The following is a 24,284-nucleotide window of genomic DNA, read 5'->3' as shown; positions in this document are numbered from 1 at the left end:
CCCAACCCTGCACTGACACCATTTGCAGGTTCACTCTACCCTGGAAGAGGGTCCCTCTCTGTATCACTCCTTCCCAACGTTTCTTCCTTTCTTTTTTTTTCTCTCTCCTAGAGTTTTTTTTGTGGAGTTTTTCCTTGTGTGCAGAAGGGTCAAGTGTGGGGGTGTCAACTGTAGGGCCTGTCAAAGCCCATTGAGACATACTGTATGTGATTTTGGGCTATATAAAAAATAAATGTTGTTGTTGTTTTCAAGTGGCCTCCATAGTCACAAGATCTCAAATAAACCTTGGATCTCAATCCAATAGGGAGTGGAGTACAGAAGTGGACTCGAAGGGTTGCATGTTCAAATCCCAAACCACCAAGGTGCCTTTGATCTGATCCCCAGAAATTGAAAGTTAAGTGATTGTCATTGTGATACACAGCACAGCAAAGATGGACAACAAAATGTGTCCTCTGCTTTAGTGAGAAGTGGGCAGCCATGTTTGTGGGCAGTTAGTGGGGATGGTACTGTGCTCAGTGGCACTTCAGTGGCACCTTGGCGGATCAGGATTCAAACCGGCAATGTTCTGATTATGGGTCCGCTTCCTTAACCACTAGGCCACCACTGGTGAGCTGACTGTCCAGCTGACTTTCATGGCTGCCCACTGATCACTGAGGGTGATGGATTAAATGCAGAGCGTACAGTGTGCTGTGCTCGCTGTGTATCACAATGACAGAATCTTTCACTTCACTCTTAAAGGACATGGGAGTCCAGGCAGGTACTATTACCTAATAAAGAGGCTGGTGATTGCCTGCTCTCTCACTGTGCCCTATTATGTCACCTGTTAATAAATATGACATTTTTATTTCTTTCAAAACAAATGCTTCTCATTATCATGCATGACTGTTTCTGTTTTATATTGTTATATATTTAAATATTGAGGTGTGGCCTGATGTGTAAAAAAATTAATAAATCATGCGTTGGGTGATAAATTGGGTACGTCGCCCCATAAACAAACAGTTTATGTGGGTGGAAAATACAGGTGCATGCATGGTTGCCAAATTGAATATTGTGCACCTTTGTTGCATCATTAATAAGCTGAAATACATGTACAAACAAAGAAGCACAAAACCACAAGCAGCAAATGCTGGTTAAAACTAATGGACAAACCAGCACAAATCATCTCTTGCAACTTGGCAATTCTGCTGCTATTCTTGATTCTTCCACACCACAGAAAAACTATTGATGAAAATATGATTCCATTCATTCATTTGAAGAAATATTTCTATTGGGCACTGCTTTTTTATTAGTTCCTAATTGAATCAAGTGCTTAAGTTGCAAAGTAACATAACCTACAGCAATTCCAGTTGCACACTCAATAGCATTAATATCTTGTTTAAAATGAATATGTAAAAATACAGTGCTCCAAGGTGGAACACATTCATATATTTACACTGACAGTTTTTTTCATTTAAGAATAAACTGTAGAAACAATATATTGGCTGAGAATGCTGAAAATGGGAAAATATAGAACTATATAGAATATACATTGGTGCTCTTCAATATGTGTGGAAACCTATATACAATGAGCAATATATTTATTATAACTTGTTATACTGTCATCAAAAATCTGTGTATTCACATCTATAACAGGTGAGGTTTTGGTGAATATACCGTTTACTTACAGTACACACAACCTACAGTGCAAAGTACAGTTATTTAAACATTCCCATTGGCAAAGTATTCCAACAAACGTCTCTCCTGCATTTGTGCCTCCACTGAAGGCATTCTGTGCAACAGGCAATGTAGGTATCACATACTCATGTGCTGCTGGGATACTCTAGATCCATGTGCATTACCTATACAGTGATACAGTAAAGAAGAGAAAATAAATAAGGAACATGTTACCTTACAAAAAGTCTGTCAGAGAAATGAATTGTAATTCCTAATAATTTTGCAGGTGTAAGGTGATTAATGAAATAATGATGACTGTGACTGAGATGATGTTCGTAAGTGTGACTTCAGCTGCTCCTAGAAAGAGTCTTGAGGATGCTGTCAATCAGCACAATACAGGCAATGCTCTCTACATGGGCATTGTGATTTAGAGGTTCAGTCCATTTTCTTGGCCATACGGCCCATCCGTGTACGCATGTTGCGTATGAGGAAGAAGCACACAGTGGTCACAGCGCAGGTCACCTCGGCAACCCAGAAGGCCGTGTCCCAGTTGTAACGTTTGGCAACGGTGCTGAATGGAAGTCCAGCCAGGAAAGCGCCAACTGCAACAACCACAGAAAAATGGCGGTCCGCAGGGTTAACGTACTCCTCCATAAAAAGATGTAGTCAGGGAATTTACATTTACAGCATTTTTCAGGCGCTTATCCCGAGCACCTTACAAACAATTGTTACAGGGATGGTTCCCCTGGACACAATGGTAGTGAGTGGGGTTTGAACCTGGGACTTTGTGGACTTCTGGTTCATAGGCGAGGTTGTTACTCACTAGGCTACAAACTGTTGTAAATTGCACAGGCAGCAAACAAATAGATTCCAAATCTCAGTAAAATGACATTCTTATCTGCACTGTGTCCAAAGTGTTGCTAGGCATGATGCTACGATACATGCTTGGTTGTTAGTGTAATGGTTAGGTGTCCTCACCATTACATCACTAAATAAGATGAGAAAGAATTGCTTGATTCTTTCTTTGAAGTGTACTTCAAAAATCATAACGGGAAGTGCCTGATGATTGACAGCTCTCGTGCACCGCTTTAAATCACAAACCATAAAGCCATTAACTTACCATTGGCCATCAAGGCTACAACAGCATGGGATGTACCACAGAAATTTGATGGGGCACTTTCACTAGCAATCACCCCAAACAGTGCAATTGGTCCATAGGAAGAGAATCCAAAAGCAGCTCCTAGAGTTAGAATCCAGATCTAGATTTTCAAACAAAACACAAACAAAATTTCAACCAAATCCCTCTAAATTCACACTAGATAACAATAAAGGGTTATGTCAAATAACCCAAAAGAATCATTTCTAGTTTTCAAGTGGGAAAAAGAGACCTCTTTTTCTGACAGTCCTGTGAGCTCAGAGACAGGATGGAGAGCAATCACCCAGAGAGGATCTTCCTAAAGATAAAAGTCCAGATATTGATGCTTTTCCAGACTCTCCTGTATTTAGAAGTATCCAGCATGGCAAACTTACTTTGGGTGACTCTGCAGTGATCGTCACCCTGAACAGATACATGGACACGTACATCCCAGCCATCATTGAAAGCAACAGACCATGCCTAGGGTTTCCATAGATACCCAGCCCTCGCTGTGTTGAAAATGGGGGGAAAGAAATTTCAGGATCAAAAAGTAAAAATCCAGGCATGATTTAGCTTTTAAAAATATCATTTGAATAATAATCATAGTAGTCAACTGATCCTCCATTTACACAGAGCAGTGTTGGGCTAAATTACTTTTGGAATAAAGGGAGTCATCTTCTGTTGCAATCATTTCTGGGTGGTTTGAAATCACTTTTCGGATTTCAGTATCAAATTGAATATGAAGATTTTGTGTTTCTACAGCCCTGGTAAATCCACAAGTCACCCACCTGTGCAACAGCCTTGTCAGAAAAGTATCCAGCAGCCAGACTGCCTAGAAGTCCACCCACCTCCAGAGCACTCATATAAGAGCTTCCTGTATTCAAATACGCAATATTAGTTCATTCATACAGAAAAGACGTTATTAAAGGTCCCATGTCATGAAGAAAATTTCACTTTGTGAGATAATTTAACATTAATACAAGGTCCCGGAGCCTGTCTGTGGCTAGAAATGACGATAGGTGTAAATAGTGCGTTAGCCGTTCTGCTTCGCCGTTCAGAGAGATCGGATCTGGAATTTCTCCCCTCATGTCATCATAAGCGGAAAGGTTACCCCCCCGTTGGTTGTAATTCTGCATCACTAAGACCTATATAAAAATGTTAATGTCAGGGGACCTTTAAAGACAAGGTGCTTGAAATATGGACACTTTGCTCCATGAGAAACATTTACAATGAACAAAGAACCTTCTGACCATTAAATAAAAAACAACTTCCAGCTTGAGGCCTCACTGCAGCCTTTAAGGTGGAGGAGTCAGGCTTACCCATGAGTACTGACTGGCCCTTTTCCTGGATAAGGAAGAGCTGGCCCCAGTCAGTGCAGGCTATCTTCACCCCAAACACCACCAAGTAGCCCAAGGACAAAACCCACAGGTATGGAGACAGGAGGAACTCTTTGAGAGTGCTCTCATTATTGCTTGCACCTAAAGTAGGACAGGAGTAATTTTTTTTATTATTTTATAATTAATACCTATATATATGGTGCCTATTTGGTGGATAATGCATTTACCTTCTTTGGCCCCTTTGTCTTTCTTTGCACCAGGTTCAATGTTAGGAAGACCAACCTCACTGGGTTCGTTCTTCACAAACATGACACACAGGACACCAATGGCCACACAAATAATGCCAGACATAGCAAAAATAGTCCGCCAGCCATAGTACTGAAGCAGTATGGTTGTGACCAGGGGACCCAGTCCTCCAGCCAAATTCATGCTGCTGGACAGGATGGCCCACCACGTTCCAAACTGAGACGGCTCAAACCACTGAGGGAGGACAGAAGACATGTGAGTAATTATAGCGCTCAGCATACCAATGTGCAGTTCACAGCCTCTAGAAATCTCCAGGGAAGGGGGTTATGAACACGGTGTCCAGAACCTGGTCCTGAAGGACCACCTTCTAAACTGTTGATCTAGCTTTGGTGTTCCCTAATAATAGGTGTGGCAGGTAGTGGGCTACATTTGAACCACATTTGATTTGCAACATGAGTGAGTAAAAACATGAACAGGAAAAATAAAATTATTAATCCATATCATATTACCACTGTTAATATGATCGTAAACGAGCAGACTTCCTCTCCCTGTAGACCCAGTGTGGAATCACACAGCTGTACATAGCAGGGAAGTCATTTCACATCGGATGTAAGATTTATCAGGCAGAATATGTGAGCTTGCAATACTGGGTCCTGGCAGAGAGCTGACTGTTAACCAAGAAGGCAGGGCTATATGTGGGCAAGGGTTCGAATTTCGGTCTACGTCACTTTCTACTACGACGTCTACTGACAGGTGCTGGCCTAATGGCAAAGGGTGAAACATGTTGTCCCCACCACTGCAGAGAATGTGGACAAGATCAATGCCACACTGACTAGTCAGCAGATCCACAGACCCATATGCATCAAGTGAATTGGCCACCTTTCCATCATGTCCAACACGAAGGGGATCAGCTCTTTGTGTGACAGTACTTCTACTGTGCCATGTCACATATAATCCTTATGTGATAGTGGCCCTGTTGCCTCCGGATTATCATTGTCACTTTCTTGGCCCACATTTGGTAGGAACTAACAACTGCATTACAGAAACACTAAAAAAAAAAAAAAACACTGTTTTGTGGGGTAAATTTAGCTTTAATGACAAAAATGACAAGCCCTTTTCGGGGCACTTACCTTTCGAAGTACTTTTCCACATGGTGGCCACCCAAATCCCTGACCTAGCCCATTTAAAAACCAAAGTATAGTAAATACAGCAACTGAAGAGGACCAAGAGAAGAGGACGTTGATGCTTCCAACAATGAAGAGGCCAATGGAAAAGAGCCATCGAGCACTGATCTTGTCGGAGAGCACGCCACTGATAAACTTGCTGATGGCGTAAGCCAGCGTCTGGCTGCTGGTGATCAGCCCTGGTGAAACAAACCAGCAATTCCAATTCCACCATTAGTCCTGCACACTTCAAGCACACTCTGAGGTCACTAATAAAAATATATCTACGTATTAATATGAATTCACTGCGGCAACTTGAGCGGGCCGGTATGTTGCAGAGGGATTTATTGTTCTTACCCAGGTCTTCTTTGTCCAGCTCAATCTCATTCATCATTGAAGGCATGACAAAGGAAAAGGTCTTTCTGTTGAAGTAGTACATGGCGTAGCCCACAAACATGGACAGAAAAATTGTGGTGCGGTAGTAGCCATATCCCGTAGCCCCCATGGCGAAACGGTTTCAGCAGTAACTTCTTATGGGTAAACCTCAGGTTCTTCAGCTGTTCTTCAGTGCAGGTCCAACGTCTCCTGGCTGTCTTATATGCCGTGCATGCCTACTTTCTCACTGGGGTTCCAAATCCAGACCCAGCCTGGAAAAGAAATAGTCTTCAGTCTAGAATGATGCATTCTCCGTTGCAAGAAGACATTGTTACTTTATTAATGATTTAACGTGATATACATTTGGAGTATTAGGGAGCATGCGCAACCCATCAAGAACACTTGAGGACATTTTAGTCACATTTGGACTGGAGTATTATTAACAGTACGTCATAAGGTATAAAGTCAACATTTAAAGGCTCCTGATGACATTCGCGACAACTGTCGTCCTGTGATCTGAGGTAATGGAACATGTAAGCGGGCAGCAGACCTGTCAGACCGTCTGGACCTCCTCGCAGGAGCTCGAAATGAAAATGGTCCCCGCGGCCGGGTTCGGACGCGCCGCACAGGTTAAAATGGTGTCGCCGGGTTCCGAGACCCGCTCTGCGGCGAGCTAATTGGCAGATACTCGGACACACCTTGCCGCTGCGGCTGCGCCGCGAAGTCCCGGCGCGGCGGACCAGGAATTCCCTCCTCGCGCTGATCTCCCATTGGACGCCCGCGTGTCACTCAGCCTGTGACGCAGGGGTGGGCGGGATCGGAGGCGGGGCCTTCTGACCCGTCCGCTTCTTACTCTCAGAAGAAGATTTATAATTTTCACATGATGCACCACGGATTTTTTTCTCGAGGTAACAAGTAGTCGAGATCACGATTGTTTTTTACGACTTCTTTTCTAACAACTCTGGCAATGGTGCAGGCAATTTTGGCCTTACACCGATTCATGTCATTTTACTCGTGGAAGCGTAAACGCGTCAGGAAAAGTCTTCTCCTCTGATACGAAAAATGTCTTTCACTGAATGCGTTCATCCATGATGCTGCATCAAGCAGGTCAAGGTTATTTCGAGGTAACAAAATTGCACGTCCTCTACGGACCTCCGTATTACAAAAAAAAATATTTTTAATGGTAAATAAATGAATACACAATGATTCCATAATAAAATAGTTCCAAAAATGTACATAATCATACCTACAGTGAAAGATTTACCTTATATAGCCTAAAGACCAATAAATATTATGAACATACTGTAAATATATAAAATGTATAGATCCTAAAAGTCACAGTGTCTGCCGATGTGCAATGACATAATCCCCATCTGCCAAGGTGCCACTGAGGTGCCACTGAGCAAAGCACTGTCCCCACTTCTGTCATGGCTGCCCACTGCTCATTAAGGGTGATGGTTGTGTGCACCATGTGCAGTGCTGTAGTGTATCATAATGACAATAACTTCACTTTCACTGAAGAGGGTGATTATTTGTGAAAGAGGCCTGCGTATAATTTCTGACACCAAATAAAGTGTCTATTCAGCACTTTCACACACTTAAATGCACAAATAAGATCTCCTCAGATTGGCTGGTTTACAGCCAGGAGCAGATGGGAATTCAATGCTGGGCTTCTCATCCATTCTTTTCCCTGATATTCCTGAAAACCAACATGGGGTATAAGAGGGTGAATATTAGTGCCACAGCATAAGAAAGGAAAGATGTTACAGCAATGTGAAATTTGGATTTGGTTGAGGAGACAATGATTGAGCCATCAAATATGGCCCAATTCTGTGACATCTTCAGTGCCCCAAACATCATGGTCATATTTGAAAGACACAGTCAAAACATCATCAATGGCATATGATACATTAAAATAGTTTCAATTTGCAAAGTGGTGACATTTTTGTTTGAGTCTTTGTGCTCCTCCCTCATGCTGTTCCGTCATCTCTCATAAAATGAAGTCTTTGTCTTTTCGCATGAGAGGCAGCATTCTTCCAAAGAGATGACCTCTCTTCTTTCCACAATGTTTGGCACTAGGGGTTCAATCAGACCCGACTGTAGGAGCTCAGTGGTTCTAATGAAGACTTCACAGGAGAATAGTTAACAGGGACAGGGCTCTGTATCATTTGTAAGTATGATTTAAGAATTTATTCCCCAAGCCAGTCTGGGCAAAGATGTTGTACTGTTTCTAAATATTTCAATAGTTTGAATAATTATATACAAGATGTGAGACGTTCACATAAAATCTACATTGCTTGAACTCACAATAAATTGGGGTTTTACAGATAAACATGACTTTTCACTGTGAAACCACATTATATGTGTTTGGTCCATGTTGCAGTACAGAGGAATGTGTTTTGTATTTGATGTGCCCTAGATGTCATTTTTGTTCTTATGCCTAAAAGTCACATACCGAACCTGTATCTTAAAGCAATAAGAAGCCAGATACTGACATCTTGAGTGTATTATAGACACTGAGAAACTGAGAATGGGACAAAATAGTGGGTTTTTATGACACTGTGACCATATCACAGGATGGAATGCTTTTTAAAAAATACTGAAAAATTATGTGCAGGATGAAAAATGTGTGAAGACTCAATTACAGCATTATTCAGCTAATCTTTTCTAGCCATCCACTCAGTCAGGCTTTACTGCACAGATTTTGCTTCCAGCACATCAGTTCTTCTAAACCTAATAATGACCTGCACTGACACTATAAGGCCCTATTTTTAGACCCAAGAACTGTGATATGTTTCCTGCAGGTAATGAGGGGGTCCAGACCAGAAGAGTCTTTGAGCAGACAAGATGGTGAGGCGACGTGACATCCTTACTATTGTTTTAGTAATATTGCCGTGGATGTTGCTCATCAGTATCTGGCATCAAAGGACTGTGACCCATTTACTTCCAAATCAAAAAGGTAATTCATTGTAATGTAGTCCTTAATAAACAGTGGTGGAAATGTTGAAGGGTTACTGTAAAAAAAAAAACTTTGCAAAGTTCTCAAATAATTTTATTATGGTCTAGTGTGATAAGATGATCCATTCGGTCTAAACCCAGGATTATGGTGTGAAACAAGTATCTTGTGATGTCAATATTGTGGATTTAACTTGTGAAAGGTTAAATCTATAATGTCATCCTATGCCATTATTTCTAAACTAGGAAGAACCTGTTATGTCACTGCGATTTCAGGTTAGGATAGAATGAGGAACTGTCTCTGGTGCTGATCTGTAGTGTTTGAACAGCTACAGGTGTAGTCTTTCAGGTTGCACTTCATGCTCAATTCTACTAAATTGTTTAAAAGCAATTTTGTCACTAAGGGATTCATTCCTCCTAATTTATTCCTCCTAATATTTTATCTTTGTAAGATGACAGGAGACATATTCTCCAAGAGTCAGTTTGTGGCTTCAAGCACATGGAAACTTTTTCTACTCAATATGTGAGCAGCCGTCATCTGCCGAGATCTGATGTGCTGCCAGTGATTTACATCATTACACCTACCTACACTCGACCCGTCCAAAAAGCCGAACTTACACGCCAAGTCAGCACTTTCCTCCACGTCCCTAACCTGCACTGGATATTGGTGGAGGACTCGCCGAAGAGGACAGCGCTGGTTTCAGAGCTGCTACTTAAGTCAGGCCTGAACTGCACTCACCTCAGCACAGAGACGCCACACAGCTACAAACCCCGCGGCCCGTCTAGAGACTCTCACATCCCCCGTGGCACCATGCAGAGAAACCTAGCCCTCAAATGGCTTAGAGAGACATTTCAGCAAAATAGCCAGCAGCAGGGTGTGGTCTACTTTGCGGATGACGACAACACTTACAGCCTGGAGCTGTTTGAGGAGGTGAGATGAGCTTCACTATGCATTTATTGTCCATCATCATGTATGCATGCACGGTATGACTGAAAGCTGATGTAGTTTGTTGTGTTCTCCTAGAAAAAAGCAAATGGGGAAAAAGAGGCAAGCTCAATGTTACTGGACCTCATTTATCTAACATCTAACATACGGCAGAAAAATGGGTGTATGATCATTTCCATGCCCATTTCATGATTTATCAAATTTCAACCTGTCCACGGCTCCTGTACCCACTTCCAGATCCTGTACACACTTTCTGTAAGTGCGAGACAATGCGACAGCAGAGGAAATCAAGCTGTTACAGACTTTATCGATTTATCAAATTGTGAGATTATAGGTCACGTAGTTAATTGCATTATTACAGACATGTGTGTAATTGTGTACAGCAGTCAAAGAAAATGTACACATCCAGGATAAATGAAATAATTATAGGGTTTAGACTGAATGTAGGTTAAACAATGAAAGAGAGCAACTTAAGAGCAATGAAAGTTATCTGGTGAAATAAAATTAAAATTGATCAAGTTTACATTGGTCCCTGTTCAATGAAGAAACACATTAAAATATAGTTAAAACTTTGAAGTAATGATGTTGTAATGATGTCAATTTCCATGTCAGAAAAATTCCTCTTCTTTGCCACCTTCCACTCTTTCATGTCGCAATGTTCTGGGGCGTGGCCATGTAAATTAAGCTAAATTTCAGATGTCGGATGCTATGCAAGAATTGGCACAAGTGCACCTGTTTCATGAATCACACATGACACTGTAAAATACACTTCTTTTGATAAAAGAGACCCAGTGTGTAGTTATGGTTTGTACCAAATGACAATGTTTTTACTGTTGCTGTAGATTGCAGATATTGCTTATTTTAAAAAACATATCATTTCTCCATAGATCCGGGCTACCCACAAAGTGTCAGTGTGGCCTGTGGCCTTTGTGGGAGGTCTGCGGTACGAGTCTCCTAAGATCAATGTCTTTGGCAAGGTGTATGGATGGAAAACAGTGTTTGACCCCCACCGCCCCTTTGCTATTGACATGGCTGGATTTGCCATTAATCTGCAGCTCATCCTTTCCAAGCCTCAGGCCTACTTCAGGTTCAGGGGTGTAAAAGGGGGGTATCAGGAGAGCAGTCTACTACGTGAGCTTGTCACCCTCCAAGACTTGGAGCCCAAGGCAGCTAACTGCACTAAGGTGAGATAAAAAGATTTTAACAACAACAAATAACCATATAATATTAAATACTGTTAATATAAATGGAATTTAAACATAATTTATAAAAAATGTCATAGTCCTATTCTTCTATACATGCTTTGCATATATCTTTTTCCTGCTTAAGTTGCAATTTACAGAATGCAACATGAGACTGGATTTGATAAATGGTTTAAAAAAAAGGAAAACTGCAAAATGTTAATAATGCAAGTAATGCAAGTACTTTACCACAGCTGTTACTTTAGTACATGGTTGACCTTTCAAAACATTTTATTTATTAGCTGAAAACTGTTTTTTTTAGGTTCTTGTATGGCACACTAGGACGGAAAAGCCTGTATTGGTCAATGAAGGGAAGAAAGGATTCACTGACCCCAACATTGAGATATAATGTTTCTGACACTGGCAATATATCTTTAAAAAAGTGTGTGTGTGTGTGTGTGTGTGTATGTGTGTGTACAAAAGGGATGAACCGATTTAAATTTTCTTGGCGGATTCTGATTTCCAATGTGAGTGTGAAATTTTGACCGAAAAAGATTTTCTGTCAGAGAACAGCAAATACAAATCAGAATTTTCTTTAATACAAAATGTTATGTTCATAACAAAATATTAATAAAGACAAATAACTGAATAAATAAATGCACAACTAAACCCTCAAATACAACTGATGAGTAATTAGTTATTTTTAAAAAATAATAATCGTGGAGGTAATGACAAAAACCTGAGTGAGATTCGCTAGTCCTTCCATAAAGATGAATCGCTATAAAACACGCAAAAGAAACCCAGTTACTGTGTGAGACCATAGGGGAATAGGGGAAGTCAGCTCAGGTCTGAGGAAGAGAACCCTTTTAAGCCATATTACTCACATTCTTCCGTTAGCATGTTTCAACACTGCTCAAGACACATTTAAGCAAAAGTGAAAAAAAAAAAGTTCATTTAAGCTGTTTTCAATTTGTGTTTTTAACCTTTTTAACCCTTTGTGAACATTTTTTTTCTCTCACCACAAATGGGTGTATATATGACGAAGGCAGCAATTTTGAATGTCACATTACAACCAGAATTCCTTAAATTTGAATAAACAGAAAACAAAAATCACATGAGCCAATATTAAATTAACAGCAGAACATAGATAACATGACAGACGTGCCAACTGGGAAGTTATTCAGCTTTTCCACTAAATTAACTGATTTGGCACAGGCTCAAGTAATGGCTGAAAAGTAAAGACGTTTGAAAGAGAACATCTGGGAGAACATCTAGCAACTTATTAAGTCACTTGATATCAGGTCTGTAACATAATAAACTGGATGTCTTAGAGAGGCAGAGTCTCTCAGAAGAAAAACTAGCCAGATTCTCTCCAGTCTGTGAAAGAATATGTAAAAAGAGACATTTAAATTTGATGTTCCCCAACATGGAATTGCAAAAGCATTGCAATTCTCACCTCATCATCTACAGGGTATAACATCATCCAAAGATTCAGCAAAACTGTCGGGCCCTCAGACAACACAGTCATTGGCACGATCGCTAAATGTTTTCAGCTTGAATACTTTGGAAGAAACTATGAATGATGAAAGGTATATAAAAATGTCAAAAACATGTCAAAGATGACCACAAACTGTTCAGCAACAGTAACAGGCAAGAATTGGACAAAATATCCAACATCAAAGCTCCCGAAACTCATAACCTCGATGCTCAGAAATCTCCAGACTGTTTTAAAAAGGAGAATAGATGCTACAACCTATATTTTGAGACCTGTAGCGTGTAGATGACCCAGTGGATGTTGATTTTAGGGAGAAGATAATTTATTATTTTAGATATGCTTCAATACCGATTGGTTTTTACTATTGCAATTGTCTGTAGTGTCGAGCTGAAATTCCAAATTGTGTTCACCTGATGTTGTCTGTTTTTAAGTTGTCCTTTTGTATGTAGTCCTTACTGGGTCATTGTATGCTCATTTGCAGTATGTTGTCCTGTATGCCAATTTTTTCAAATAAAACAACAAAGCCATGTGTATGTGTCCCATGTCTCCTGTCTGCCACGCCCAATGCCGTTCCCTGTGACAGCAATGTATTTTGTCATTTACATTTAAGGCATATGGCAGACACCCTTATCCAAAGCGATGTACAACGTGCTTTCATGTTACCATCAATGAAGTGATCAATTCTGGTTCACTAGGACCCCCAACTATGAATACAATCTTTTTATTCACTCTGTTGTATTTTCTATACAGAAGTCAGACAATAAGAAGGTTACAAGTTAATCTAAATATTCTCTAAAGAGGAAGGTCTCGAGCTGCTGTTTGAAAATACTCAGTGACTGAGCTGTTCTGACCTCGAGGGGAAGTTCATTCCACCACCACTGAGGGGCCAAGACGGAGAAGAGTCTAGATGAATGTCTTCCTTTTACCTTCAGAGATGGAGGGAAGGACGGAATCTACATGAGCGGGACAATCATGCCATTTTTAAATTCAATAAAGAATGCAAAAAATTTAAATGACTGATTCATTAAAATTGGATACTCATCAATTAATTCACTTTGTTCATTCCCTACCATCAGTCGTAGTAAATGCACATTTACTTCTACAAATTTTCTATCAGCAACAGCTCTACAACATGTACCAATGGCATTCAAAAGATCCAGGGTTCTTCACATCCTAAAGAATCCTACTTTAGGTGCCCCAGACTAGTATCATCTCTGTCTACGTCTATATATCACAGAACAACCTCCAAGATCCTAATCAGCCAGGCTTCTGAGCATCATATTATAGAGGGACTGCCTTTTTTGGCTGTTAGTGAGAAGATACATGCTACCAGGTCAGTCTGCATCTTTCATGACCTTTCAGCAGCATTGGCCAGTCTATCAATCCCACGTTCTTCACAAATCTGATGAGTCTTGACATTCATGACTTTGTATAGCAGTACTAGAAGAATGGCTGTGTCAGCTGATGTGCATGGCATCCATATTTGTTCCATGTGGACAGTCCACTCTTCTCTTCTCCTTTTACACTGTCTGATTCAAGCCAGAATGTAAATCAAGAGCACAGGACAGAGTCAGTGACTGTGGTCTTCCAGGGGAAGCCTGTACTTCTTCAGGTGTTTACACCCTCTGATGGGAAGAGATGTTGCTCTCCATCTTCAAGTCTTCAGCTATTAACTAGTCCCCTTTTCATCTTTTATTTGTATTTATGGTTGTATGAAAAGTCAGCGTATATAATAAGTGTATAATCCAGTTCTGACCAAGATTTTATGCCAGAATTTTTGCAGGGACAGAACCAATACAGTGGCAGTAGCTAATACAGAAAGCCTGGATTTCTCTTACACCACAGACATCATTATGTAATTGTTACACTTTCAGGCTCATGAACGAATGGACACTTTGCTGAATGCTTTGTGTAATGAAATTAATATATTAAAATGTTCCTCGGTAAAAACATTTAATATCTAACAACATTAACGCTCATGACAGGTCAAGTTGTAACATTTCTTTTGTGTTTAAAAGACAGAAATAGGCAGAAATATGAACAATGGGCACATTCTGTATTCCTGCATTCAGAAGGGACATGGACTGAACAAAGGACAGAGTATGAGTTCTGTGCTGCTGTTTAGAGAAATCTAACCAGTTAATGAATAATAGCATCAATGAATAATAATGTTCACCAAGAACATCAGACAAGGATTTTATTGAATGTCTACAGTCATTCCCAGATCAGGAGAGTCTTCAAACAGAACTTTCAAATCGGCTTCATGTTCCTCAAATACAAGTACCTGTGATAAAAAAAAAAACACATATATGAAGGGCATATGTGAGGAGTTGTGAACACCTCACACTACTCTGGGTAAAGTGATATGAGCCGACATCATGCAGCTTCATTAGACTGGAAATTATTTGTATTATTTCAAATATCGACATATTTTTTATATATATATATATATAAAAGCATGAAATGGGTATTCAAAAAAAATACAGCAATACATTCTGATGACACAAACAAGAGAGCGAATACTTCATTGATTCCACCGTTGAGGAAAGGCCCTGGAAGATAGAGTGCCTGCTGTGGTCCAATGTGCCAGTAGCGTCCAAGATTCTGTCCATTAATGAAGACCACACCTTTACTCCAACCCTATGAATATTTACATTTCATTTAAAATTAATTCTGTTCATGTTTTTTTACAGTGCTCCTTTGGTCATAATTGCTTGCATTCACTCACTGGCAGCTTCACATATGTATCACTTGGGTAGCCATCCACAAAGAGTCTTCCAAGGGAAAATCCTGGAAAGCTTGGTGCAAGGGGCAGTGCCTTCCATGGAGCACGGTACAATCTAAAGTGGTGGAAGTGTTACGGTAGAAAGAATGACATCACATTTTGATTATAAGCTGATTATACTGGTGTCTCTAGCCACTTTCTGCAACAATTTACTAGAAACATGCATTCATATTTTTTTCATATTACAAAGAAAATACTAACCTATCTATGAAAGCAGGGTTTAAATCCAGACTATAAATTGTGAAATCTCTCAAAGGTTTATTATTCAAGAAAATGTCCCTTATTAGGCCTGAAAACAGAAACAGCCATGAATACATTTTTATGACACTATTTCACAACTGTTTCCGTACTTAAAATGTATTAATCTACACTAAAGAACGGCACAACTCACATGAACCCTACTTGAGTGTACACTACCTTTACGTTGCAAGTCCAATGTTTTTCCATAATGTACTCGCCCACAGTTCTCTACAAGTAAACTCAGTGTTCTTTCCCCCTGAACAAATCAGAAAGATGTGACAGTGCAGCACATTAAGGCGCCAATTCATATATTGTAGTGTTAAAAATGTTAACTTCTAAATTTATTTTGGCAATACGCTTGGCAATATTTTGAATAATTGACCCATTAGCTCGCCATACTCCTTTGCCTCGTAAGCACCCTGTTTCAAAAAATTACCTTCCCATCAGGCACTGCTAACTCCTCAGTTTTAAACTGGAACACACCAATGAAACTTTTGTCCACAAACACCTGAAAAGTACACAGGCTAACAATGACAAGTTCAATTCTACTTTATTGTGCAAATGGGAAATAGCACTATAAGCTATTGTCTTCTTCATATATAGGTAACTTTGTTTTAGTTTAATCTTGATTTTCCTATGAACCTAATGTACTTTTAGACCTTTGTAAATACAACTTGCTCTTTTAATGCTCTTTTAGTGACACATGAGCCAGTCTCTCTTTACCTGTGAGTATAGTGTGTATTATTCAAGATTTAAAATTAACCTTCAAAATAAATATCCACCCAAAAATAAATAGATAATTGATTTTTATTTAGCTTATTTCACATTGTGTCATCCATCACAAGTCTGTGCTGAGAATACAGAGCAAGATGTAAATACCAAGGTCCATTCTCAGAGTTTTATACCAAAGTGATATTCTGGGAACAGAGTTGGCCTGAAAGACACACCATGTTACAAGTCAATAATATTGTAACCTTTTAAGGTAAAAATCTTACATACTGATGTTTAATGAAACTGCTTTCTGTTAAGATGTGCAGAGCAGTACTGTATATTCTTCAGTAACAGTATAGAATCTGGGAAAATACTTACTATTGCTCTGTCTCTTATGCTGTTTCCTGATTTTAGTGAACCTCCACTGGAAATCATGGTTTCATAAAGTGTGTATCCATACAATTGTCCATTCCCATTGTTTACTGGAAGATTCTCCATATTAACAGGTGTTTGTGATTTAAAAGGCTATAGTCAAAAAATAATATTTGAATGTGACAGGAAATTGAATCAGCCCCAAAATAATTTAAAAATCATTAATAACAACATTACTTGCCTTTTCTAAAAATGGCAAAGAATCCCACAGAGACAGATGTTGGTACATAATAGCTGCTTCGTATCCCTCTTTCCAGCGGATGACAGGCATTTCGGGGAGCTTTTCACCTCACAAAAAATTCAGGTTAGCAAAGATTTTTTTACATGTTTTAAATTAATTTATCTTTACATGCTTAAATTTAAATGGATTTAAATTAATTAAGCTAAAAACAATAACCTACTGTGGTAGCGACTGAAAAGGTCTCTAAGAAGGTGGTATTTTGGTGTATAATCACCATCTTCAGTTAATGGTGCATCATAATCTGATGATAAACAATGTATAATTCTGAACTCTATAACAATTTTACACTTTTTATATAAAAAAAAATCATATTTAAGGTAAATAAAAAATGCTAAAAGCTTAATTGCAAGAATATGGCAGGGCAATATGCCTGAATATTATCCATACACATTAGGAGCCTAGAGGGTAGTAGCCTAGTGTGTAAGACACTCACCTATGAACCAGAAGGTTCAAATCCCATATATTACCATTGTGTTCTTGAGCAAGACAACTAATGATTGTAAGTTGGATAAGGGCGTCTGGTAAATGTTATAAATGTAAATACAAATTGATAACAATATTAAGTTCTGTGCAGGAACAATAGACATTGATTGTGTTTTAAAAGTGCATGTGTATGAATGTTTAGAAACTGACCATAACTTGTGATTATTGGCTTATATGATGGGGATTCCACAGCTCCACTGGTGAAGCCAAAGTTAGTTCCTCCATGGAACATGTAAAGGTTGATAGACATACCTTGTCTCAAAATCTCCCGCACTACAGCAACCATGTCTGTCAGATAAAGGATAAGCACATGTGGGAAAACTTACTGATTAGGGGTGTGTATTGGAAAGGATCTAACGATCTGATACATATCACGATACATGGGTCACGATATGATTATATCAAAATATATTGTAACACTGTACATATTGCAATATTGTACATTTCACTTAAAATGTAAAAACAGAGCTCAGAGTGGATCATATCACATTAATAATTCAGCCAAAACAACATAACTCAGAACTGAATTGAAAATAAGATATTTATGTGGCCTGTCATTATGTGATTGTCATTTGTGATACACAGCAGCACAGCACACGGTGCACACAGCATGAGAAATGCTAAAGGTTTCCGGTTCGAATCCTGAGCCACCAAGGTGCCACTGAGGTGCCACTGAGCAAAGCACCGTCCCCACACACTGCTCCCCGGGCGCCTGTCATGGCTGCCCACTGCTCACTCAGGGTGATGGGTTAAATGCAGAGTACAATTTCACTGTGTGCACTGTGTGCTGTGCTGCTGTGTATCACTTGTGACAATCACTTCACTTCAATTCAATTAAACAGGGCCACATCCCAGTATGCCCGTACCTCTACCTAACAGAGATCATTGCCGGAAGATGCAACTGTCAGGCAACCAAGGCAAGGATGCCAAACAGAAGATAACAGGACACAGGATTATGTGGGTCATATAACAGCAACCAACACAACAGCAGAGAAATGACAAGGACTGGAAACAAGGCTGGAGTTTATAAAGGCAGTGAATTAAGGTAATTAGATACACATGAGGCTAATCAGGCAGAAAAGCTGTGGTGTTATAGAACAATGGTCAGGGAAGAAGAACTAAACTCAAGATCCCCCAAGCGGTGGCGGCAAACACTGAGCAGCCAGCTGCAAGAAAACTCAGAGGTCCTTTCCCAGCACATGCAGCATGGAGGGATGTCTGAGAAATCACAGACAGGGAGGATGACTTCCTACATAGAACCTGAGAAGTCCAACGGGGAGGATGGCTTCCCCGTTCCTCTGCCCTTCATGTCTAAGATCCCAGGGTGCTGGGTCTACCAAGGTAAGAGCCTTCTCCCTTCCTCCTTCAGACATTGAAGCACCATATAGCACCACCCAAAAAATAACTTGGGTTGAGCACCAAGACTGGACAAGGGGCTATTTTTTGGTGTTTTTAAAGGCAGGAGGAACATCTGCCAGGAAGTTCTTGTTCCAATCAACATGCCTTTGTGATCTGTCCCACTCATTATTAGGCCATTCCATGGAGAAAAGAGAAACAAACAAAAAGGAGAAGGAGAGAACCTGGGATCCCCACCCAGCTCAACCTGTATGAATAAATTGCATGAGAGAAAAAAGAAAAAGCTCATTTAGCAGACCCTCTTTCCAGAGTGGTTTACAATCAGTAGTTACAGAGACAGTGCCCCCCTGGAGACACTCAGGGTTAAGTGTCTTGCTCAGGGACACAATTTTATTAAGTGGGGTTTGAACCTGGGTCTTCTGGTTCACATAATAAAACTAATATAACAAAGACATATACAAACAAAAAGACAAGTATAAAAACTGCATAAGTAACAACCTCACACTGGGTCGAAGGCCTGGGAATAAAAGTTTTTTTTGTCGAGATTTGAATTGTGAGTGATGAGTTGGTAATGTGATTGTTGTACAGATAAAAGCCCCTGGTCTGCAAACCTAAGGCAACGGGCCGATATGTAAGGGTGCAGGAGTTCTGGGGTAGAGCCATTCAAAAAAAACAAAAGGATTTTATAGGATTTTTAATGAAAGCCAGTGAACTGAAGCCAATGTGATATGCTCTTGTCTGCTTATACCAGTTAAAAATCAAGCTGTGACATTTTGCACCAATTGAGGTATGGCTGATCCCAAAAAAAAGGGAACTGCAGTTGTCAAGGTGAGTAGTTATTTTCATGTGAGAGGACTGGGAAGACAGTGAGAGGTGATCCTACTCTCCCCTTGTCAAACGTGTTCTTTGTTTTATTTAAAGTAATTTATTTATGAAAAAATAAGATAAATAAGAAATACATACGAAACGATTGACAACTAATAAATCACAAACAAAACGGGAAAACAGAAGAAAAAAAACTGAGACAAGCAGCCAGACCCAACAAGTTACGTCAGCCTCTCAGGGGAAGCTTAGGGAAAACCCAAGGTGATGCGAACAGGAAAAGCAGGCGGGGAGGATGTCATGGTAAGAACAGCCCCAAAACAGAAACCGAGGCCCCTTTTATACTGGCTGTCCACAGCAGGTACAGATGGGCAAAATTGGCATCCTGCAACACAACACAACACACAGAACACCCCAAAACACCAGGACGTAACAGCCAAACAGCTCAAACCCTGGCAAGCCAGGTTTGTTCTGTTCTTCGAAAACTATGACTTCCACCTCTCCTACCGACCTGGCAGCAAGAATAGGCTGATGCCCTCTCCAGTCAACATTCCCCCGACCTTGGCCTCCCTGTCTCATCATTGGACCCTTCCTCTAGTCCCTCGTGTCACACGTCCGCACCACTCAGGCCAACAACCCCAGTCTGTCCAACACACCACCAAAATGACTCTATGCCACCCACTTCTCATAGAGAGGTTCTCTTATCATCCCATTCAGGCCACTCACGGAGACGCCAGACGCTCCATGGCCGGTGGTTGTCCATCGACGCCTACGTCTGGACTTTTGTGGAAGCATGTGCGGTATGTGCCACTACTCCTTCCATTCCCCGACGTCCATGTATCAACATTGTGGTGGACTTTGTGACAGGGCTGCTTGAGGGGAACGGTCAGCACACAATCCTGACACTTGTCGACAGTTTTTCCAAAGGCCATTCACCTAGTCTCCCAGGGTTCCCTCAGGACATTGTGTCAGACCATGGGCCACACTCCACCTCCATGATTGGAAAGCCTTTTGCCACTGGCTACCCCCCCTTTTCATCCTCGACCCCTCCCTCATCGCAGACTTGAGGGATGGGTGAGGTGTCAGGTGAGAGTGTCAGGTGAGAGACACTGACCAGTCCTTGCTAAGTCATTGAGTTCAACTCCTCAGAAGTTCATGTAAGCCTGATCCTACTGTCCCCTTGTTGAACATGTCCTTTGTTTGTTTCTTCCCTGTTTGTCTGTGTAATGTCTCTATGGGTACTAATGTTTTGACTGATTTGTGTTCATAGATCAATGCATAGATCAATGCCATTCTTCAATTAGGAGTGAATCACTTGCATCGCATATATTGTTGCATCGGCAACGCCGTGCTTCTTCACTTACAGTAGTGATGTTAAACAAAGCTGTTTGGTGTGCAGCCATTTAGTGTGTCTTGCTCCAGTCTTCACTCATCTTCTTTTTCCTTCTCCCACAGGTAGTCATAGATCAAAGATGGAGGTAGTAGCCTATTGGGTAACACACTCGCCTACGAACCAGAAGACCCTGGTTTACTTACTACCACTTACTACCATTGTGTCCCTGAGCAAGACACTTAACCCTAAGTGTCTCACAAGGGGACTGTCCCTGTAAGTACTGATTATAAGTCAATCTGGATAAGGGCACCTGCTAAATGCAATAAATATTTTTGTTAAGTATACTGAGTGAGAATCAGCACCATTTATAGCAAAAACTTCATACACAGTGTAAATTATTCAGGTACAGCTACAGCATCACAGATTTTGCACAATGGCCACTATTATCAAACTGCTAGTGTAAAGTCAAAGGTACTACCAAGAACGGCTTGTTAGTTATCTGCATCTTGAAGACAATATACCCTTTACATTTTTATAAAAGTTTAAAGTGGGAGGAGCCTAATAAGTGATATTTTACCCTCTGGAGGGAAAACGTGGTGAAGGTCGCCCCACCCATCATACCAGCCAGTCCAATATTCCATCACCATTACTGGCTTTTTAGGCTGCAGATTGAAAGCGAAAAAGGAGTGTTTATTTTCAGTTGGTAATTCAGATTCATGAAGCATGTCTCAGAAATGCTGTTTACCTGCAGAAAATGTAACAGCATCATGTCTTCATTTTTCAGCTTTTGTAGATTAATTGTTCTGAGAGCTAAAAATAAAAAAAGGACAAACATGATTATTGTGAATTTTTATAATATTGAAATATCCACATTTTATGCCAAAACTGCATTTCAATGTACCTCCATTAACCCCACCATCCTTTAAACCCTCATGATTGTCCGACGTAAGCAATAACTCACTTATGCCTCTGGACAGCAGTGCCTGTGCAAGAAGATAGCAAGCTCTCCCTGGAGTCATAACACATATAACTCACTTTCTACTAAGTCACATTATTACAGAGGAAACCACAGTAGTTTTAACCAGGTAGTCTACCTGTTTAACAAAATCCATATAATTATTATCCACGGCATATGATCCATATTCATTTTCCAGTTGTACAGCAATGATGGGGCCACCTTTTTTAAACTGGATAACAAAAAGATTAGTTTAAGAGTTATGGTCATCGCTATAACATGGTCAGTGTGGCATTGATATAGTTAGTCAATAAAAATCTTACATAGATAAATTTTTATACAACTATCAAAAATTAACAAGAGAATCAAGTCTAATCTTTGTGGTTTGTCAAATGAACTTTTCCAAGTTAAAACAAAATTCTCTTTACCTGTAACGGGACCATTTTTGGAACAAGCTTGTCATAAAATGTATTAACTGCATCAGTAAAGCCAGGGTAAGTTGTTCTCAGCTTCATGTTTTCATCACGCAGAAGCCAACTAAAGTGAAACCATGGAAAAAAAAACTGTTATATCCACATCCTACTGCTATGACAAGTTCATATCATTTGCTGTTCACATTATATGTGTATATATGTATATGTATCTGTAAAATAACCTGTATAATGTTTTATAACATGTATTACTGCAAGTGAACCTTGTTTTAAATAAGATGTGATGGGGCAGTGGGGGCCTAGCAGTTAAGGAATCGGCCCCAGTTTGAATCCCGTTCCACCAAGGTGCCACTGAGCAAAGTATAGTCCCCACACACTGCTCCCCGGGCGCCTGTCATGGCTGCCCACTGCTCACTCAGGAGGACACATTTAGTTGTGTGCACTGTGTGCTGTGCTGTGTATCACAATGACAATCAATTCATTTTCACTTTCATAAGACCATGACCTTTAAATGGTGGTGGTTTTAAATGTAACCAGAGGTCTTTCCCCCATTTTTCTTGGTTGCCATGACAACCCATGTTAGTAAATTAGATGCCCTGTGTTCTCACACATTTAAGATATCATATTTCCTTTAAGTTAATTGCATTTACTGAGCAATTCTTGCTCCACCGAGATCCAGTGGGAGGCTTCTGTGAATGCATACAAACCTTGGCAAGCCTCCGAGGTCCAGTTCTGAACATACATATGGTCCAGGACGAAGAATCACCCATAGTCCCACATCAGCAGCCAGGTTGAGATAAGCTCTAGGCACCAAAAGAAAGATAAAAAAAAAACATTTTGAATTATTTTATGCCTGCTCTCAGGAAAAGACAATGGTAACTGCATACCTTGAGCAAAAGCTATATAAATTATTCGAGTTACAAATCCTGTTGTGGAGATGCTGTTGTTGTCTACCAAGGACATCTGTGCTCTATTCCCAAGGAACCCCCAGGTAATGATCATGGCTGGCGAGAGCTAAAATTCCCAACAGGACATGAGACTAAAAAAGCTCCCAGGGACACAACAACAGCAGCAGGCAGTCAGTGATGTGTGCCAAGTGACTGGAAGTATATGGCTGCTTGAAGGTGGGCACTTACTCTAAATCCAACTGTTTGTGGAAATGAAAAACCCCTCTCTCGGGCTGATGCAGGCTCCATGGCACGTATCTGAAAGACACTTTGCGTCATCGTTCTGCACGGTCGTCACTCTGGATGGACGCTTTGAACTGGTCGCTCACTTACGTGGTGAGAGTGTTAATACCACAGGCTTTCATTTTCAACATGCGATCCTTCCAGTAGGCTTTAGGCACCCTGAAATAGTGGAGGGAGCCACCGATGATCCGGAATGGCTCTCCACTCAGGGTGAACTGAGAAGAGTTAACACTCAGTCCCTCCTTCCTACTGAGATTCCTTCCAGAAGGCAGGCTAAGAAACAACTCATTTTAACTTCAGAAAAACACCAATTAACTGCCACATCAATGCCATTTGGTCTTAGTCCATTAATTTTATTTTAAAGTATCAACATCTGCAGATGCTTCAGAAAAAGTAAAAAAAAAAAATGCATAGATTGTAACATGGATTGTAGCGAATATACAAAACAATATATGATTTTGTATATATACAACAAATATATGTTGTTTTGTAGACTGTGATTAATTAGAGGATTAAAAAGACATAATAACTAGAAATCAAATATACAATTTTACCCGATGTATCGGCAGAGGATAAAGCCGGCGATGAAAAGAAAAAGAACCGCATATCTTCTTCTGTGTGAAGCCCTTATTCTGAAAACAACCATTTGTTGTTATTCGTGTCTACACGGGAGTGAAAATGAAGGTGAATAATAAGACGTACCGCTGTGGTGAAGTGTTTCGGGGCAGCTCAAAGGTGTGGCTCATAATAAATGGTCCTGCCTCCTGCTGCACGTTTTAATTCCCGTTCAACAGGAAATTAGTGACATGTTGTATTTAG

At 40.3% G+C, this 24,284-nt stretch overlaps 3 protein-coding genes across 8 annotated transcripts; 1 reads left to right on the top strand and 2 right to left on the bottom strand.

Annotated features, from left to right (window-relative positions):
* Window positions 1–1,261: 1,261 nt before the first annotated feature.
* On the bottom strand, window positions 1,262–6,654 carry slc37a4b (solute carrier family 37 member 4b). The gene is made up of 10 exons (XM_028984108.1): window positions 6,460–6,654; window positions 5,892–6,181; window positions 5,502–5,734; window positions 4,353–4,605; window positions 4,108–4,266; window positions 3,577–3,662; window positions 3,184–3,297; window positions 3,042–3,107; window positions 2,774–2,912; window positions 1,262–2,255 (listed from the first exon to the last, which is right to left on the bottom strand). Exons 2-10 carry the CDS (start codon window positions 6,037–6,039, stop codon window positions 2,089–2,091), a joined length of 1,365 nt encoding a protein of 454 aa, XP_028839941.1. The 5' UTR covers window positions 6,040–6,181; window positions 6,460–6,654; the 3' UTR covers window positions 1,262–2,088.
* A 1,328-nt stretch (window positions 6,655–7,982) lies between these two features.
* LOC114792742 (galactosylgalactosylxylosylprotein 3-beta-glucuronosyltransferase 1-like) lies at window positions 7,983–12,917 on the top strand. Its single transcript, XM_028984110.1, has 5 exons — window positions 7,983–8,079; window positions 8,714–8,868; window positions 9,317–9,795; window positions 10,698–10,994; window positions 11,314–12,917. Exons 2-5 carry the CDS (start codon window positions 8,757–8,759, stop codon window positions 11,398–11,400), a joined length of 975 nt encoding a protein of 324 aa, XP_028839943.1. The 5' UTR covers window positions 7,983–8,079; window positions 8,714–8,756; the 3' UTR covers window positions 11,401–12,917.
* A 1,749-nt stretch (window positions 12,918–14,666) lies between these two features.
* LOC114793090 (beta-galactosidase-1-like protein 2) lies at window positions 14,667–24,217 on the bottom strand. 6 transcript variants are annotated; one of them, XM_028984768.1, is made up of 19 exons: window positions 24,020–24,157; window positions 23,556–23,738; window positions 23,412–23,480; window positions 22,983–23,078; window positions 22,273–22,381; window positions 21,984–22,076; window positions 21,791–21,872; window positions 21,635–21,699; window positions 21,467–21,551; window positions 17,529–17,666; window positions 17,056–17,136; window positions 16,836–16,942; window positions 16,601–16,747; window positions 15,948–16,019; window positions 15,689–15,767; window positions 15,473–15,560; window positions 15,215–15,326; window positions 15,010–15,126; window positions 14,667–14,770 (listed from the first exon to the last, which is right to left on the bottom strand). In XM_028984768.1, the coding sequence occupies exons 1-19, from the start codon at window positions 24,109–24,111 to the stop codon at window positions 14,684–14,686; spliced, it is 1,902 nt and encodes a 633-aa protein (XP_028840601.1). In that variant the 5' UTR covers window positions 24,112–24,157; the 3' UTR covers window positions 14,667–14,683. The 6 variants fall into 6 exon arrangements, 5 of the variants coding, with proteins under 5 accessions (XP_028840601.1, XP_028840604.1, XP_028840602.1 ...); XM_028984771.1 differs by lacking the exons at window positions 23,556–23,738; window positions 24,020–24,157 and adding an exon at window positions 24,168–24,217; XM_028984769.1 differs by lacking the exon at window positions 15,948–16,019.
* Between the last annotated feature and the right edge of the window lie 67 nt (window positions 24,218–24,284).

Source organism: Denticeps clupeoides, chromosome 6, assembly GCF_900700375.1.
Source record: "Denticeps clupeoides chromosome 6, fDenClu1.1, whole genome shotgun sequence".
NCBI classification, from domain to species: domain Eukaryota; kingdom Metazoa; phylum Chordata; class Actinopteri; order Clupeiformes; family Denticipitidae; genus Denticeps; species Denticeps clupeoides.
Note: the sequence above shows the minus strand (reverse complement) of the source record. Positions and strands in the feature narration are given on the sequence as shown.